Source organism: Vipera ursinii (assembly GCF_947247035.1).
Source record: "Vipera ursinii genome assembly, chromosome: 7".
NCBI lineage: Eukaryota > Metazoa > Chordata > Lepidosauria > Squamata > Viperidae > Vipera > Vipera ursinii.
The window spans coordinates 76,405,497-76,421,632 of record NC_139521.1 but is presented as its reverse complement, the minus strand read 5'-3'; the positions used below and the strand labels follow the sequence as shown (position 1 = coordinate 76,421,632).

Sequence of the window (16,136 nt, the reverse complement as noted above, 5' to 3'; positions counted from 1 at the left end):
ATCCCCTGCCGGTGGGGACATCAGCTAGAATTCCGGGCAGGGTAGTCAGAGCAAGAGCAGTTTCTGGGACTCCGATGGGACTCCCGCCAGGCTTCTGGAGGGAGGGAGGGAGGGAAGGGAAGGAGCCAGGCAAGTGTGGCAGCAGCGAAAAAAGCGAACACAATCCTGGGTTGTATAAACAGAGGCGTAGAATCAAAATCACACAAAGTGTTAGTACCGCTTTATAAAGCCTTAGTGAGGCCACACCTGGAATATTGCATCCAATTTTGGTCACCACGGTTACAAAAAAAGTGGAAAAAGTGCAAAGAAGAAAAAAACAACGAAGTCCAGTTGCCTTTCAAAAAAAAGCACCTTTGGGACAAGGAGGGAAGGGAAGGGCAGGGCAGGGAGGGAATGAGGGAGGGAGGAGGGAGGGAGGGAGGGAGGCGAGGGAGGAAGGAAGGAAGGAAGGAAGGAGAGAGGAAGGAAAGAAATGAGAGAGGAAGGAAGGAAGGAAGGAAGGAAGGAAGGAAGGAGGGAGGGAGGGAGGGAGGGAGGGAGGGAGGAAGGAGGGAGGGAGGGAGGGAATGAAGGAGGGAGGAAGGAAGGAAATGAGAGAGGGAGGAAGGAAGGAAGGAAGGAAGGAGGGAGGGAGGAAGGAAGGAAGGAAGGGAATCAAGGAGGGAGGAAGGAAGGAAATGAGAGAGGGAGGAAGGAAGGAAGGAGGGAGGGAGAAAGGGAGGAAGGAAGGAAGGGAATGAAGGAGAGAGGAAGGAAGGAAATGAGAGGGAGGAAGGAAGAAAGGAAGGAGGGAGGGAGGGAGGGAGGAAGGAAATGAGAGAGGGAGGGAGGAAGGAAGGAGGGAGGGAGGGAGGGAAAAAGGAGAAAGGGTAGGGCAGAAGGAAGGAACTATGAAAGGAAGAGATGAAGGGGATGCTAAGATAATAAAGAACATTGCAGAACTGCCTCATCTCCCTGAAATGTTATCTCCAGTTCTGCCCCTACAGCATCCATGGGGGGGGGGGGCAGGCAATGTCTGTCCTTTGGGGCCAGAGCCCCCCATCCTCTTCTCACCCATTTCAAAGGGGCTTCCCTCTTGGAAAGCCGGCCTCTACCGGACCCCTCCGTCGAGGCTGCCCAACCCCCCCCCCCACACCCACTCCCACTCCCCCCAAGTCCCTCTTGCTCGGAGAGGGCCACGGAAGGAAAAACCTCCCCCCCCCCACCCGCTCCATCCCAGCTGGTGCCAAAGCCCCCCCCACCCCTCTTACCCACCCAGTCACAGCAGGGAGCCGGGTTAGCCAGGAGCTGTCGTTTAATTTCCGTGAAAGGGTCGCGCGCCCACTCCCACGCACACCCACCCACCCACCCACCCACCCACGCACACGCACCCCGGGTGGCTGCCGTTTGGTAGACGGTGTCGGAGGTTCCACTTGCGAAGCTCGGCAAGTCGGGGGGCTGGGGGGTGGTGGGGTGTCGGTGGGGAGAGGGAGGCTGCGTGGGGGGGAGAGACCCACGCGGGCCGGGTCGCGTCCTTTGGGGGGCGGGGGGGCTGAGCGGCTCCTCCTGGGCCGCGATCCCGAGGGAGCCTGCGAGTCCTGAGGCCCGCGGGGAGACCCCCACCCGGCTTTCACGGGGGGCTGCGGGGCCGGCGTCCGCGCGGGGCTCCCTCTTCCCGGCCCGGCCGCGCGTAGGGCTCGAAGGCGGAGGGCGCCAGCCCGTAGGCGGCCGGGAGCTGGGCCGGGCCGGCGGGCCGGGGTCCGGCGAAGGCGAGGGGGGTCGGCGGCGGGCGGGGAGGGGGCCGGGGGGGCGGGCAGGGCGGGGGGCGCGGGCAGGGAGAGGAGCCGGCCCTGCTCCAGCAGGCGCAGGAGGCTGCAGGTGGCCAAAGCCTCGGAGGGGCCGCTGCGCTTCGCCGAGTCGCGGCTCTGCTCCTTCTTCTGCTTGGTGCGCCGGTTCTGGAACCAGACCTTGACCTGCGGGGGGAGGAGGGGGGGGTCAGGCTGGGAGGGCCGCTCTCTTCCCCTCCCGTCCCCCCTCCCTCCCTCCCGATTCCTCCCTCCCTCCCTCCCTCCCTTCCTTCCTTCCTTCCTTCTTTCCTTCCTTCCTTCCTTCTTTCCTTCCTTCCTTCCTCCCTCCCAATTCCTTCCTTCCTTCCTTCCTTCCTTCCTCCCTTCCTCCCTCCCTCCCCGATTCCCTCCTTCCTTCCTTTCTCCCACCTGATTCCTTCCTTCCTTCCTTCCTTCCTTTCTTCCTCCCTCCCTCCCTCCCTCCCAATTCCTTCCTTCCTTCCTTCCTTCCTTCCTCCCTCCCTCCCTCCCCTCCCGATTCCTTCCTTCCTTCCTTTCTCCCACCTGATTCCTTCCTTCTTTCCTTCCTTTCTTCCTCCCTCCCAATTCCTTCCTTTTTTTCTTCCTTCTTCCTCCCTCCCTCTTGATTCCTTCCTTCCCCACTCCCACCTGATTCCTTCCTCCCTTCCTATTCCAGGTTGCTTCTCTCCTTGATCAGTTTCCATCCGTTGCTTCCTGTCCTGCCTTCAGGGCCTTTGGAGAAGAGCTTGACCCCCTCCCCTCTTCCTTGGGGCAGCCCCTCAAATATCGGAATACCCTGCTATGGTGTTCCCCCCTCCCCTGCTCCTTCTCGTCCTTCAACCGGACCTACCCAATGCCTGCAGCCGTTCTGTGGGTCTTATTTATTTATTTATTTATTTATTTATTTATTTATTTATTTATTTATTTAATATACCGCCCTTTTAGCCTCCGGCCCCTTAATTTTGGCCTCCCGGCCAGCTCACCTGGGCCTCCCTCCAGAGAGAGGCCTTACCTGGCGCTTGGTCCACCTGGCATGCTAGAGCAGAGCCCTGAGCAGCTCAGGACACCTCTGAGCATGCGCCCCTTGCCTGCCTGCCGGGCTTCAGGAACTGCCCTGCTCAGCCAGTCCTTGGAGGAAGACCTGGGGGGGGCGCTGGAGAGGAGGGGGGGGCGGGAAATGCCCTCCTTGCTTTTGGCTGAGTCCTCCTGCTCTGCTGGGCTCAGCAGAACTGCGAAGCCCCAGCAGCCTCTCAGCTCCTGACCGCTGAGCCGGCAAAATTATGGCGCTGCCAACTTCTCCCAAGGTCACTGCCTGCTCTGGCCAAGAAGGTTGGTGGTGGGGGGGGCAGAGAGGAGGGCCAGCCTCGGGATGGACAGGCCTGCCAGGCCGGGAATAACCGAGTACTAAGACAAGCATTCCAATTCCAAAGAAAGGCAGTGCCAAAGAATGTTCAAACTATCGCACCATTGCACTCATTTCTCATGCTAGTAAAGTTATGCTTAAAATTCTACAAGCTAGACTCCAGCAGTATGTGGATCGAGAACTACCAGAAGTACAGGCAGGATTTCGAAGAGGCAGAGGAACTAGAGATCAAATTGCTAACATACGCTGGATCATGGAGAAAGCTAGGGAGTTCCAGAAAAACATCTACTTCTGCTTCATTGACTATGCTAAAGCCTTTGATTGTGTGGATCATAACAAACTGTGGCAAGTCCTTAAAGAGATGGGCATACCAGACCATCTTATTTGTCTCTTGAGAAATCTATATGCGGGCCAAGAAGCAACAGTGAGAACTGGACACGGAACCACTGATTGGTTCAAAATTGGGAAAGGAGTCCGGCAAGGCTGTATACTGTCGCCTTGCCTATTTAACTTATATGCAGAGCACATCATGAGAAAGGCAGGGCTAGATGAATCAAAAGTTGGAATTAAGATTGCCGGAAGAAACATCAACAACCTAAGATATGCAGATGATACCACTCTAATGGCAGAAAGTGAAGAGGAACTAAAGAGCCTCTTGTTGCAGGTGAAGAAGGAGAGTGCAAAACTTGGGTTGAAACTTAACATTAAGAAAACCAAGATCATGGCATCTGGCCCTCTCAATTCCTGGCAAATAGATGGGGAAGAAATGGAGGTAGTGACAGATTTTATTTTCCTGGGCTCCAAGATCACTGCAGATGGGGACTGTAGCCAAGAAATTAAAAGACGCTTGCTCCTTGGGAGGAAAGCCATGGCAAATCTAGACAGCACACTAAAAAGCAGAGACATCACCCTGTCAACAAAAATCCGTATAGTCAAGGCTATGGTCTTTCCAGTTGCAATGTATGGCAGTGAAAGTTGGACCATAAGAAAGGCTGAGCGCCAAAGAATAGAGGCCTTTGAACTATGGTGCTGGAGAAGACTCCTGCGAGTCCCTTGGACTGCAAGGCGATCAAACCGGTCAGTCCTAGAGGAGATCAACCCTGACTGCTCTTTAGAAGGCCAGATCCTGAAGTTGAAACTCAAATCCTTTGGCCACCTAAGGAGAAGGAAGGACTCACTGGAGAAGAGCCTCATGCTGGGAAAGGTTGAGGGCAAGAGAAGAAGGGGACGACAGAGAATGAGGTGGCTGGATGGAGTCACTGAAGCAGGAGGCGTGAACTTAAATGGACTCCAGAAGAGGGTAGAGGACAGGAAGGCCTGGAGGAACGTTGTCCATGGGGTCGCGATGGGTCGGACACGACTTCGCAACTAACAACAACAAGACAAGCAAACTTGCCAAACCTAGTCTGGCTGTGTGGCTGACTGTGCGAGGGATAATAATAATAATAATAGTAATAATAATATTAATAATAATAATAATAATAATAATAGTAATAATAATAATAATAATAATAATGATGATGATGATGATGATGATGATAGAGATGGAAGGGACCTTGGAGGTCATCTAGTCCAACCCCCTGCTCAAGCAGGAGACCCTGTGCCAGTGATGGCGAACCTTTTCGAGGCCGAGTGCCCAAACCGCAACCCAAAACCCACGTATGTATTGTCAGGTGCCGGGTGGGCGTGGCCCGTTGGGTGGGCGTGGCTCACTGGGTGGGCGTGTCTGCGATGGTAACGGCAGACTGGGTGGGAGTAAAAAGTTCAATCAATCAACTCCAACTTTGCGAGATCTTTTTTTTTCCCCCCCCCGTGAGAAGTTGAAGTTGATTGATTGGAAGTTTTTTTTCCTTGCACCCGGCGGCGGACGCCTAAAAGCGAAAAGGTTTTATAAAACCCAGCTGAAGGCCTAGGACTGGGGCGATGGCGCGTGTGCCCACAAAGAGGGCTCTGCGTGCCCACCTGTGGCACGCGTGCCATAGGATCGCCACCACGGCTCTATGCTATTCCGGACAAACGGCTGTCCAATCTTTTTCTGGAAAGCCTCCAGTGACGGGGGCAGCCACAACTTCTGGAGGAAAGCTGTTCCGCTCCGTTAATTATTCTCACTGTCAGGAAATGGTGGCTGAATTCGCCCTCGGGGGTTCTTTCTCAGTGGCCCTGATGACGTGACCCAGTTGGGTAATGAAACGTCTGCAAGAAAGCCAGCAAGAGAAGACCAAGGACCCAACGGTTCTCTTCCTCCCCCTCCTCTGTGCAAACCCCTCTCCCCTCTAGCACTGACGATGCTAGCTAGTTTGGTCATGAAAGGTCCGCAAGAGAACGACCCAGCTCAAAGAAAATCAAGGGTCCCTCTAGGAATCAAGGGGATAGAAAGAGGGGTCTCCTAAGGCACCCCCAGCCCCCCAATAAAGGCAAAGCCTTCTTCAAGTCGAGTTCCACACCCATTTACACCCTGATTCGGGGGACTCTGAGGCTGCAGGTGTCTACGGAGCTTCTCCGTCCTCCAGGTCACGGTTGTCCCAAAGGGGCTTTTTCAGGAGGCAACTGGACCTCCTCGTTTTTCCCTGAAGACGTTTCGCTTCCCATCCCAGAAGCTTCCTCAGCTTCGGGTCTGAGGATACAGATAAACCGGCAGGCGGCCTCTCTCAACGACTCTCAGGAAGAGAACTCATGACCAGATGACTGCAAAGAGCACAAATCCTTTCCATTCCCCGCCGTTCCGTCGGAAGTGAAGAAGCTTCTTGGGTGAGAAGCTGAATGTTTTCGAGGAAATAAACCCATGAAAGTCCGGTTGCCTTTTGGGAAAAGCACTTTTGGGACACCCGTGACCTCTGAAGTCCACTCCTTCTTGAGCCACTCTCCGTGGAGCCCTGAGACTGCCCTGATCTTCCAGAGGCATCAGGTCTTCTTCAGAGCACATGAAGCCCTCAGAGAAGTTTCTCCGGAGAGGAAGCCACCAGACGTGCAAGCTATGGAACCCCCAGGGAGGTTATGGCTGAGTCATCCTTTCTCTCCCTCCCTCCCTCTCTCTCTCTTTCCCTTTCTCTCTCTTTTTCTCTTTCTCCCCCCTCTCTCTTCCCCTCCTGCTTTTCTTCTCTCCCTCTCTCTCCCCCTCTCCCTCCTCTCTCTTCTTCTATCCCTTTCTCCCTTCCTCCTCCCCCCCTCTCTCCCTTTCTCCATCTCCCCCTTTCTCTCCCCCTCTTCCTCTCTCTCTTCCTCTCTCCCTTTCTCCCTTTCTCCCTCCCCCCTTCCCCTCTCTCTCCCTCTCTCCCGCTCTTCTTCTTTCCCTCTCCCTCTCTCCCTTTCTCTCTTTCTCCCCCCTCTCTCTTCCTCTCTCTTCCTCTCTCCTGCTTTTCTTCTCTCCCTCTCTCCCTTTCTCTCTCCCTCTCTCTTCCTCTCTCCCGCTCTTCTCTCCCTCCCCCTTCCCCCCTCTCTCCCTTTTTCCATCTCCCTCTTTCTCTCCCCCTCTCTCTTCCTCTCCCCCTTTCTCCCTCCCCCCTTCCCCCCTCCCCCTCTCTCCCTTTCTCCATCTCCCCTTCCCCCTCTCTCTTCCTCTCTCCCTGTCTCTCCCCCCTCTTCTTCTTTCCCTCTCTCCCTCTCCCTTTCTCTCTTTCTCTCCCCTCTCTCTTCCTCTCTCCCGCTTTTGTTCTCTCCCTCTCTCTCCCTTTCTCCATCCCCCTCTCCCCCCTCTCTCTTCCTCTCTCCCTCCCTCTCTCCCTCCCCCCTCTCTCTCCCTCTCTCCCTCCCCCCCTCTCCCTTTCTCTCTCTTACCTGGGTCTCCGAAAGGTTGAGCTGCCTTGCTAACTCCGTCCTTTCTCTGCCCACCACATACTGGCACCGCTGGAATTCCAGCTCCAGCCGATACAGCTGCTCCGCGGTGAAGGAGGTGCGGGTTCTCTTGGGCCGGTCCAGATCCAGGCCTTTGGGGAGGACGATCTCCCGGATGGTCCCTTTTGCATCTAGAGAAACCGACAAAGGCAGAGACATCATTCCTCCCCTCCCTCGGAGTTTTGGGGGACCTGGGGTCAAGCAAAGAAAAACCGGAGCCCGATCCGTGCAGGAGAGTCTTGAAATTAGCATAAAACCACTTTTTAAGTTTTGTGGACTTCAACTCCCAGAATTCCCCATCCAACTTTTTCTTTTAGGATGACCAGTAGTCCTCTCCTTAGGACCACGAAGGAGACCGACATTTCTGTCGCTGAGTGAAACATTTGTCAAGTGAGCTTTGCCCCACTTTACGACCGTCCTTGCCGCAGTCGTTAAGTGTGTCAGTGCAGTTGTTCAGTTAGTAAGAGGGAGGTTAATTGAATCTGGCTTCCCCCCATTGACTTTGCTTGTCCGAAGGTTGCGAAAGGGGATCACTGCGAACCGTCATAAATAGGAGTCCGTGGCCCACCGTCTGAATTTTCATCACGTGACCCTAGGGTGGGGGGGTGGGATACTGCAACAGGTCGTAAGTGTGAGAAACAGTCACAAATCACTTTTCCCACTGCTGTTGTAACTTTGAACGGTCACGAAATGAACTGTTGTAGAACTCCCCAGCCAACGTGGCCACTTTAAGCCTTGTGGACTTCAGCTCCCAGAATTCCCCAGCCAACGTGGCCACTTTAAGCCTGGTGGACTTCAGCTCCCAGAATTCCCCAGCCAACGTGGCCACTTTAAGCCTGGTGGACTTCAACTCCCAGAATTCCCCAGCCAACGTGGCCACTTTAAGCCTGGTGGACTTCAACTCCCAGAATTCCCCAGCCAACGTGGCCACTTTAAGCCTTGTGGACTTCAACTCCCAGAATTCCCCAGCCAACGTGGCCACTTTAAGCCTAGTGGACTTCAGCTCCCAGAATTCCCCAGCCAACGTGGCCACTTTAAGCCTGGTGGACTTCAGCTCCCAGAATTCCCCAGCCAACGTGGCCACTTTAAGCCTGGTGGACTTCAACTCCCAGAATTCCCCAGCCAACGTGGCCACTTTAAGCCTTGTGGACTTCAGCTCCCAGAATTCCCCAGCCAACGTGGCCACTTTAAGCCTTGTGGACTTCAGCTCCCAGAATTCCCCAGCCAACGTGGCCACTTTAAGCCTGGTGGACTTTAGCTCCCAGAATTCCCCAGCCAACGTGGCCACTTTAAGCCTGGTGGACTTCAACTCCCAGAATTCCCCAGCCAACGTGGCCACTGTAAGACTAGTGGACTTCAACTCTCAGAATTCCCCAGCCAACTTGGCAACTTTGTGGACTTCAACTCCCAGACGCCTGGAATTCTGGGAGTTGAAGTCCACAAGTCTTAAAAGTTGCCAGGTTTTGGAGACGCCTGGCTTAGCTTTAACACACAGTGCCTTGCGTATCCTTCAGATGGTTTGGACCACAACGCCTTCAATTCCCTCCCAGCATATTCCTGCTGCTGAGAATTATGGGCACTGTGGTTTGACACATCCGGCGGCCCCACTATTTGGGAGCAATGGCTGGGAGGGGGCCGTTTGGTTACCCCAAAAGGCGCTGGAAGGAGCACACAGACTTGGGAGAGAAATGCCGATTTTTGAACAGTGTGTGTGTGTGTGTTTCTCACAGAGGGCTAAATGGGGAAGGGAGGAGCGGCTCGTGGCCCCATCCGTGGCCCTTGGAGAGAGAGGGGGGAGGCCGAGGGACATGGGGGGGGAAATCTGCACCCCACCTTCGCCCAAAGAGACACCTGCTGGCAGGAAGAGGGCACTGCATGCTCAGTGACAAAAGCAATTCCTGAGGAATGCACTTTAGCTAACTGACACCTCTAAAAAACGTGTGTGTGTGTGTGTGTGTGTGTGTGTGTGTGTGTGTGTGTGTGTGTGTGTGTGTTAGATCCCCTGGGTTGTGGGCCTGTGAAAAGTCATCTGCAGCCAACGCCGGCGTCGTCGGCCTTCCCGGGCTGCCATTTGCGTGGCTGATTGACCTCATCTAAAGAGCTGACGACTCCAGAAGTATATCAAGCGGAAGACAGTAACGCTAAAATAGAGGATGCCAAAGATCAGCAAAGACAGGTTATTGAAAGCCAAGCAGCGACTACAAAATCGGATAAGACCCTCTACTCAAATCGGACGAACCCAGAGGAAAGAAACAGACCAGACCCAATTGAAGACAAAGACACCAGAGCACATACAGAGATTTGATTTAACAGGGCAACAACCTAACGATTACAAATGGTTTCGCTTCTGTGGATTATTGATGCTTAGATGGTCTCCTTCGATTCAAATAATACGTGTGGGAGCGAAGGGAGACCTATCTGGCAATCTATCTATCTATCTATCTATCTATCTATCTATCTATCTATCTATCTATCATCTATCTATCTATCTATCTATCTATCTATCTATCTATCTATCTCTATCTTCTATCTAACTTCTATCTATCTCCTATCTATCCATTAATCATCTATCTGTCTGTCTGTCTTTCTGTCTACCTACCTACCTACCTACTTATGCAAACACCCGTCTTACGTAACACAACCCTGGACAGCTCGCAACAATGATAACAACCCAAAAGCCCCATAAACCAAAATGTGGTGACTCCGTTTCCCCATAAGGTAAAGGTAAAGTTTCCCCCGCACATGTGTGCTAGTTGTTTCCAACTCTAGGGGCCGGTGCTCATCTCCGTTTCAAAGCCAAAGAGCCAGCGCTTGTCCGAGGACGTCTCCGTGGTCATGTGGCCGGCATGACTAGACGCCAAAGGCGCACGGAACGCTGTTACCTTCCCACCGTAGTGGTCCCTATTTTTCTACTCGCATTTTTACGTGCTTTCGAACTGCTAGGTTGGCAGAAGCTGGGACGAGTAACAGGCGCTCACTCTGTTCCGCGGCACTCGGGATTCGACCTGCCAAACTGCCGACCTTCTGATCAACAAGCTCAGCGTCCTAACCCATTGAGCCACCGCATCGCCGGGGTCCCCGCCCTCCTCCATCCCAGCCCTTGGGGGAGTCGCCTAGGACTCAGTTGCCCTGCCGACTCTCCACCTGGGGCCAGGCTCTGTGGCTGTGATGTCAATGCTCTTCGTGGGAGTTGCCCCTCTTCGCCAGTCGCAAGGGGAGGGGTGGGTGGCTGTGGGGGTGGAGAGAGGGACACCTTCCCCACTCTGGCCCTCTCGTGAAAGGCCAGCCTCGAAATCCGTGGCCCTTCCAGTTCTGCCTCAGGGGTGTTGAATAAACAAGTTGATGGAAGCCCATAATATGTTCCGATCTCCTTTTCCGCCGGTGAGTAGATACGGAGGGGTCCTTCTGATGGAGTGATGGATGACCAGTTCAAAAACAGACGACCCCGAGTTCTAGTCCTGCCTTAAAGCAGAAAGACGGCTGGGCCAGCCACTTCCTCTCAACCCTTGGAAGAAGGCAATGGCAAAGCACTTCCGGAAAAACCTTGCCAGGAAAACTGCAGGGGCTTGTCCAGGCGATCACAAGGAGTTGGATTTGGCTCAAAGGCACTGAGACACACGCACACGTGCACACACACACACACACACACAAAGAGAGGGCTCCAATTTGCTTCCTTTCCCCCAACATTCAGAGAGCTTGGTTTGCAGCTGCCATTGTTCCTAATCGCCCCGTTTTGCTGCAAGTCACTCGAAATCTCCTTAGATTCACAAGCACTGTTTGCCTTAAATTATTAGCTTTTGGCCATGCTGGGGATGAAGGACGATGCAAAGTGTGTTCAGCACCCTTGGGAGGCCCTGGGGCTTCTGTGTGTATTGCCAGTGCGTGAAAACAGAAACAAACCTGTTCCTGCACTTCAATTAAGGTGGACGCTCAGCCTGGTTTTAATCGCCCAGCCAGGCCTCTCTCCTTCTTCTCCTTTTATTGAAATCTCTGCACCAGAAGGGGTGACCGATCCGTGCAAGACAAACGCAACATTGGTGCGTGAGAGAGGTGGCCTTTAAAAAGCAAAATAACAAAAAATAGATAACAGTTGGGGACCTTCGTGCGCTCTGAGCTGGGGGTGGGTTTCCTTGCAGACTTTTCGTGACCAAACTAGGTAAGATTATCAGTGCTAGGGAGGAGGAGGAGGAGGACTGTGGGGTCCTTGGTACTCTCTAAGCTTGGTGATTTTCTTGCAAACATTTCATGACCAAACTAGGTAACATTATCAGTGCTAGAAAGGAGGAGGGGAGGAGGAGGAGGAGGAGGAGGAGGAGGAGGACTCTGTGATCCTTGATGCTCTCTAAGCTTGATGGTTTTCCTGCAGACATTTATTTCATGACCTAACTAGAGAACCTCATCCAAGCTGCCACGCTAAGCCGATAAATAAATAAGGTCAGCCAGCAAGGCCAACTAAAGGCTGTAAACAGGAACGTCGCCTGACGTCCTCATGGCGGGGTTTTGCTCCCCGGCAACACAAAGACGACAAGTCCTGCCTTCTGTGGGCAGGGGTCCTGTCCTGTCAAAGGGAAGGGTCTTTTTCTAAGCAGCCTCGTTCGCCAAGCCTGCCAGATTTGCTGGGTAAAACCATCCCTTCCAAGGGGAAGCACAAGCTCCGGCCCGCCTCCCGATTGCACATTGTCTGGTCCCCCAGGATTCGGCTCCGCTTCCCCCCTGGGCAGCCAGCAGGGCGAGGCTGGGGTCCTGTTTGGGTAGGGAAGCCCACCTCTGATCCCTGCTCAACTGTGGAAGCTCCTTGGGTGGTTTCCGCAGCCCAGCGTAGCCCGCAAGGTCATGGTGGGGCGGGTGGAAATAGGAAGAGCAACGATGCAGGCTTCAATCAATCAATCAACCAATCAATTGTAATAGTGCTGGAAGGGGTCTTGGAGATCTTCTAGTCCAACCCCTGCTCAAGCAGAAGACCATATGCCATTCCAATCAATCAATCAATCAATCAATCAATCAACCAATCAATCATAATAGTGCTGGAAGGGGCCTTGGAGATCTTCTAGTCTAACCCCTGCTCAAGCAATTGAACAAATGGTTCACTACTTCATTTTCTGAATGTAAATCAAATTTAAAACCTTGTTCTTAGTTATCAACAGCTCATTTTGCATGAGCTGAAATCCCAATCCATTTCATTGGGCCACAAAAAGGGTTTTTATAAATAGATAGATAGATAGATAGATAGAGTGTTTTCTAGACTGGCCTTTTAAAAAATTTACAAAACCAATGCTGCCGACAGTAATTTATAAAGCCCTGCCACCCCCACGCCCCCCCCGGCCCAGACTATGAACCAATTTGACCGCTGAGCATTAAAATATAGATTTACTAAACCAATCAAACAATAACGGAAGAGCCGAAAGAATGGCAGATCCATCACCTCATAGCTGTCCGGCTGGATTTGCAAGCCATAGTGGACTGTTTTTTTCTTGTTGTTTGTTTTTTGCAGGCTGGAAATATATTTGCTTGTTTTTTTTCCAAAGATCCCAGGTAGGTTTATGATTCCAGATTGTTCATACATTGTTTAGGAAGAATGAAATATTGTCCTCGGTCTTCCCTCCCATGTATGTGTGTCTCCGTTGTGCAAAATCCCACACTAAGCTACGTTTTGAATGAAACAATAAAGAAATAATGGGAGCAAGCAAGGTTTAGCTGCCTTGGAGCCAGCCAACAAACAAACAGAAAGGATGCTTGCAAAAATAAATGGCCTTTTGGTCCTTTCATAATTCTGACACCCATTTGAATAAAAAGCAGGAAATGATTTGGGAAACGAGAGATGCGTCCTACAAAAAATATCCATAACAAAACAACCTTTGAAATATCAGATGCCGTTAGAAAAAGTGAAATACGTAAAGCCCCAGGAGTGGATGGACTTTGGGGTCAATACTACAAGTGGTTTTGAGGATCACTTTTTATTTTGTTTTTATTTTATCTAGATTGTTCTTTTCTCCTGCCTTTATTGCTTTATAAGTAATTCAAGGCAACGAACGTTTAACCACTTAGGACTGTAATGAGCTCTGTCTGGCAAAGGATCTGAAATGCTTCATTCTCGTATGGCTGTATTGCAAAAAAAAAAATAAATCCCTCAAAATTTAACAATAAAAAGACTACAGACCGATTTCATTGTTAAACAACCATTTTTACTGCAATATTGGCTGAAAGACTGAAGAAGATTTTTTTGCAAACCTTTATTCGTAAGGATCAAACTGGATTTATCCCAACAAGGTAGTGAAAAGAAAACATGATGTTGTCTTGGATGTTATTGAATATTTACAATAATAATAACATTTACATGAAAAAGAAGCAAGAGTAATATTTTTGGAAGCGGAAAAAGCTTTTCACAATTTAAATTTTCCTGTATGTTTAAAAGTTTTGGGAAATACGGACTTCTCCAGATACGGAGAAATTTTATTCAAGGTATTAAAGCAGTATATATGTTGACTAAATAAATAAAAATAATGAAATAAGTCATTTTGTACATCTTAGCAGGCTGATATTATTGCCAATGGAGAATTCACCAAGCCGTGTGTGATTCAAAAGGGTAAAACACAAGGATGTTCTTTTATTTTTTTAGTTTAGTTTGGAAATTTTGATTAGAGACGTTAGAGAGGGTGAGAAAATATTGGGTTCGAAGGTTCAAAATGAAACGTATAAATCGAGATTCTTCGCTGATCGTTTCGTTTTGATTTTGCAGCATCCTCAAAATGGAATGGAATATTTAACGGAGAAGCTGAATGCTGCTTTGGACTGTTTTCAGATAAACAAACAGAAAACAAAGCTCTTGGTTAAGAATATAACTACAGGATCATTAAATACTGATGACAAAGTCAGAATTTAAAGTGTAAGGGAAAAAATGGGAAATACCTTGGAGTTATATCAACTAATACAAATTCTAAGTTATTAAAAAAATAAAACATTACGAAAGAGAACAATTATGTGACTGGAAAGATATTAAAAAGGTATTGCAGGATAAAGGTATAATGACAACTTTCTTTACCAGATAGAAATTTCGTAATCAAGATGAATATTTTACCTAAGATCTCGTTTTTATTCCAGACATTACCACTATCTGCTTACGGATGTTTTCCTTAAACAATGGCAGAAAGGTATTTCTAAGTTAAATGGCAAGGGGAAGAAAAATGAGAATTAAATATGAACTGTTGCAGGATGCTAAAGAGAGAGGAGGATTGGATCTACCAGATTTTAAATTATATTTTGATGCTTGCTGTTTTGTTTGGATGAAGGAATGGGTGACGTTGAAGAATAAGCGGTTATTAAATTTGGAGGACCATGATTTGAGAATTGGAGGGCATGCCTGCATGTGGCATGGTTATTTAATTATTTTATATTAGTGTATCACATCTACAGAACTCACACAATCACTGATATACAACAATAATAAAACACATAATATATACCTAAACAAATACATACATTTAAATAGAGCATCAGTAATATGTCTGTCTGTATATATATACATTTTATGTATGTGTTTTATACATATATAAAAAACATTATATATATATATATATATATATATATATATATATATATATATATATATATATATATATATAATATATATATATATATATATTGATGCTCTACTTAAACCTATTTGTGTATTATGTATAATCTGGTTATATATATAGATGGACAGTAAAATACACGATAAAGTAGTAATTAAGGTGGTATTATGATAAAGCCAAAGGCAATGAAAATTTTAAGAATCGTTTCGTTAGGCATGCTATGCTAAGGAGGTTTAAATGCAAAAGAAGGCTTGAAATAGTGAGGAATACCTGAATATCTGAGTATAAGGTGAGGGCGAAGGTTTTTCTCCTAAACAAAAAGGCTTTCTCCTGAAATAGCTTTTTAGTTGTCACCCTAAGGAGCAGTATTTTATAAAAACAATTGTAATAAAACCAATTTGGTGGACCAGTGGTGAAATACTACATTTAATTGATTTAATTTTATTCATTAAGTTGGATTGCTGCCCATCTCGCTCTTTTACCAAAGGTGAACTTAATTTGGAGTTGAAAGAAAAAAAATGGGGGTGGAAGGATGCATTTGTCAGGGGTTCATATAGTTACAATTAAAATAAAGATTTAACCTAGACAGGAGAAGCGGCGGTTTTGAGGATACAGAAAGTAAGTTTGAAATTGCATTGCAGGAATAAACGTGGTGGGGTTTCGCTAAGGTTGAGATTGATACTGTATTATCCTTTGAAAGAAAATTTTAATAAGATGATGCCGTTTAACACCCGAGGCATCGTCAAAAGCGTAGAAAGGAGTTCGTAGGTTGGAAATGCAAAGAGGGTGTGTTTTATCATCTGCGGTGGAATTGCAACAAAGCAAAGAAACACTCGGATCAGATTTTTACTTTCATTTGGAAGAGTCTTAAAATAAATATGAAATTGAAACTAGATGTTTTGCTTTGGGGTTTGATCGATAAGCAACCTGAAAGAAAATGCGGTCCTTTGTTCTTCTATATCATAACGGCGGCAAGAATTGTAGATGCAGAAAAATGGAGAGATGCGTGAATGGAAGAATGGATGATAAAGGCGATGGAATTAAGAGGGGTTATTTTGGGCGGGGGGTTGCATAATTTTAAATTTTTTATTGCTTTTCTATCTTTTTATGTTCTACTAAACCTTCCAGAGTTGCTCTGTCAGGGAAATGGGCAGCCTATACATTTACTAGATAAATAAATAACGGAGAGGGCAAAACTGAACACTTTAATTAAAGAATAACATTTATCCAGTATTACTTGGAAACCACTTCTGGACTTTTTGCTTGAAACTGAAAAAAAATATGAAACTTTGATTCTAGATTTTGTGATGATTGGAGTGGTGTTCTTCTTACAGAAATGGATCGAAATGTTTTGAAATCCAAAGCCAACGTTGAGGTTGCATTTTTTTTTTTGCAATCTGCTGCATGGCAAAAATGGAAAATTGCCACTTCTCTCTCTCTCTCTCTCTCTCTCTCTCTCTCTCTCTCTCTCTCTCTCTCTCTCTCTCTCATTCTCTCTCTCTCTCATATTCTCTCTCTCTCTCTCATATTCTCTCTCTCTCATTCTCTCTCTCTCATTCTCTCTCTCATTCTCTCTCTCTCTCT

The 16,136-nt window shown here is 48.7% G+C and overlaps 1 protein-coding gene across 1 annotated transcript in view; it reads right to left on the bottom strand.

Annotated features, from left to right (window-relative positions):
- Positions 1 to 45: 45 nt before the first annotated feature.
- The window catches only part of VAX2 (ventral anterior homeobox 2), a gene marked incomplete at its 3' end in the record, with an annotated part of 32,445 nt that continues 16,354 nt past the window's right edge, over positions 46 to 16,136 (bottom strand). Inside the window, exons 2-4 of the mRNA XM_083368046.1 lie at positions 6,925 to 7,112; positions 1,357 to 1,952; positions 46 to 94 (exon numbers count right to left, since the gene is read on the bottom strand). Of these exons, the coding sequence (XP_083224172.1) occupies positions 46 to 94; positions 1,357 to 1,952; positions 6,925 to 7,112 (833 nt within the window). The remainder of the gene's footprint in view (positions 95 to 1,356; positions 1,953 to 6,924; positions 7,113 to 16,136) is intronic.